The 2,892-nt window shown below is 39.1% G+C and overlaps 1 protein-coding gene across 1 annotated transcript in view; it reads right to left on the bottom strand.

Annotated features, from left to right (window-relative positions):
- ZW10 (zw10 kinetochore protein) overlaps nucleotides 1-2,892 on the bottom strand; it is a 57,040-nt gene that overhangs the window by 46,835 nt on the left and 7,313 nt on the right. The window contains exon 2 of the mRNA XM_011977063.1: nucleotides 2,049-2,183. Within this exon, the coding sequence (XP_011832453.1) occupies nucleotides 2,049-2,183 (135 nt within the window). The remainder of the gene's footprint in view (nucleotides 1-2,048; nucleotides 2,184-2,892) is intronic.

Here is a 2,892-nt window from a genome sequence, read left to right on the forward strand (position 1 = left end):
GGATCACTTGAGGCCAGGAGTTTGAGACCACTCTGGCCAACCTGATGAAACTCTATCTCTACTAAAAATACAAAAATTAGCCAGGCATGATGGCACATGCCTGTAATCCTAGCTACTCAGGAGGCTGACACAGGAGAATTGCTTGAACCCAGGAGGCAGAGGTTGCAATGAACCTAGATCACACCACTGCACTCCAGCCTGGGCAACAGAGTAAGAGTGCATCTCAAAAAAAATGTAAAAACAAAATCCATGAAACTTTAGCAGGCTAACTTACTGACTTTCAAGAAAGTTAAAATCCTAGATCCCCTTCAATTCTTGACACACACTATGCTAGAATAGCTGGGCCCTAGATTGTAGAATCAGCCTGCTTACTAAAGTATTATGATTTTTTTTTAAAGTATCTTGTTTGAGCCACTGCATTTCAAGGTATCTCTTTTTGTTTATTGTTTTTTTAATAACAGTCTAGCCTTCACCTTAATATAATCCAACTGTCTGTGAAAGTGCATTTGATATTCCACAGGCACCTTAAATTTAAACTCCTCAAATCTCTCACAAAAACCTGCTCTTTCTCTAGACTGTCTCAGTGAATGGAATGAAACCATGACCTAGTTCCCCAGTTATCCTTGACTCCTACATCCTTCACTCCCTACATCAACAAGTCCCAAATATCCTCTCTGAAATGTCACTAGGATCCATCAATTTTTCTCCATCCCCACTGCCACTGACTTTAGGGCAAATCACCGCCCTTTTTTTCCTCGATTATTTTAACTGCCTCTGAATATTTTAACTGCCTTCTCACATCCTGGACTCATTTCCCTCAAGTTCTTTCTTCAAACTGCAAGCAGAATAGAATTCCTGAAATTCAAATCTGATGTCACTCTCTTGCTTAAAAACCTCTATGGGTTCCACAGTGCCATCAAGATAACGTCCACACTAACTTTATCATGTTACTACTAACCTGATATGCAAGGTCTTTGCTTACCTTTCTAATTCATCTTATGTTCCTTCCCACCACAATCTCTAAACATTTGTCTTATGCAATACTTGTAGCTCCCCAAAAGTGACCTCTCTCCACTACCTCCATGCCTCTGCCTAAAACTAACATTTATGGCTACTTACAACACTCTTCCTTCCCCTGTTGCCTATCATTTCCCGTCTTGGTTTGGATGTCATTTCCTATAGTAAGCCATCCTTAGCTGTATCTCCTCTCTCTAACTGTATTACTCCTATTTATTGTTATGTCACACTATTATTATCAGGTATGAGATTCACACCTTGAAATAAAAAACATTCTTATTCAGCAACTGTCTCAGTACCTGGCACCTTTTAAGTGCACAACAAATACACCAAATGCCTGAATAAACTTCTAACATACACCTATTGAAAAAAAATTCTCTATTACCAACCATAAATTTGAATATTCCTCCCATATGACAGAGCTTCAAATATTGAAAGTATTTCTTCCCAAGGCTAAACATCCTCAGTTTATTTCACAGTTCTTCAAATGGTACGGTGTTCAGGGCTAAACCTTCTCATCCAGACCAGCCATCTTTCAAACTACAACAACCAAAACTAAATGAATTTCAACAGCCAGGATGTGGCCAGTAAGAGGTACAGAGAGCCAATTACTGTTCTGTTCCAGACACTTCATTTCTAATAGCACAGTCTAATATTGCACTATTGATACTGACTCCCTAATCAATCAACTAATTACAAATACACTCTGGGGATATTTTTTGTACTGTGCCAGAGGTGCAAAATAACAGATTGATCCACTCGCTTTGGCCACCACAAAATGCTGGGATTACAGGCGTGATGCACCGGGCCTGATCAAATTTTCTTCCATAAAAAATAAGTTATTTAAATTACACTTCTGGAAAATATTTCTATTTCAGAATTGAAGTCACCCTACAATCATTTAGTTCAACCACCATTTACCAAACAGAAAAGTGAGGGTTTAGAAAGTTGTACACAATTAAGCTGTCTTAGGAATCAGGAAGCTGAACCACTTCCCTACAAACCTACCCAATTTAACAAATTATCCTTACCTCACTCTCTATCCTGGATTTCAGTAGGTCAATGTCTTCAGACAGTTTATCCACCTGGGTAATCAGGCCCTGCGCACTCTGCATGCTAGGCAGGAATTCACTGTACTTCTTGCTAATCATATTGCACACCTCACCCTAAAATATAAAACAGAATTACAATAAAAGACAGTGAAATGAGTAGAAAACTCTGATAAAAATATATTCATCTTCCACAAGGCATTTTCCATGTTAGAACCTTCTTGCCAATTGCCCAAAACCATTCACTTTCCCTCCAAGCCAATGAGTTTCTTTCAAAAGCACATTTCTCCCACCATGAGGGGTCTCATAACACTATTAGGGTGAAAGAAGACAACAATATCAAACATCACTATGTACTCCAAGAGTATGTACAACTATTACTGGTCGATTAAAACATTAATTAAAAAAAAGAAGACTATGATCACCAAACCCCAACAGTGCCCAAGAGTTGTACAATTGCTGGAAAAGATAAAGGTGGAGTCAGAAGTTCTCATATTGAACTATATCAGACTGTGGTCACCAATTTTAATGATAAATCTAATAGAAAAGAAAATAAACGGATAAATTAAATCCATAATCTATATCTCTCAATCAATTTCTATTTTCTTGCCTATAACATTTTATGGCCTGATCTTAAAACCCTACATTGGCCAGGCGCGGTGGCTCAAGCCTGTAATCCCAGCACTTTGGGAGGCCGAGACGGGCGGATCACGAGGTCAGGAGATCGAGATCATCCTGGCTAACACGGTGAAACCCCATCTCTACTAAAAAATACAAAAAACTAGCCGGACGAGGTGGCAGGCACCTGTAGTCCCAGCTACTCGGG

This window comes from Mandrillus leucophaeus, unplaced genomic scaffold, assembly GCF_000951045.1.
Source record: "Mandrillus leucophaeus isolate KB7577 unplaced genomic scaffold, Mleu.le_1.0 Scaffold172, whole genome shotgun sequence".
NCBI lineage: Eukaryota > Metazoa > Chordata > Mammalia > Primates > Cercopithecidae > Mandrillus > Mandrillus leucophaeus.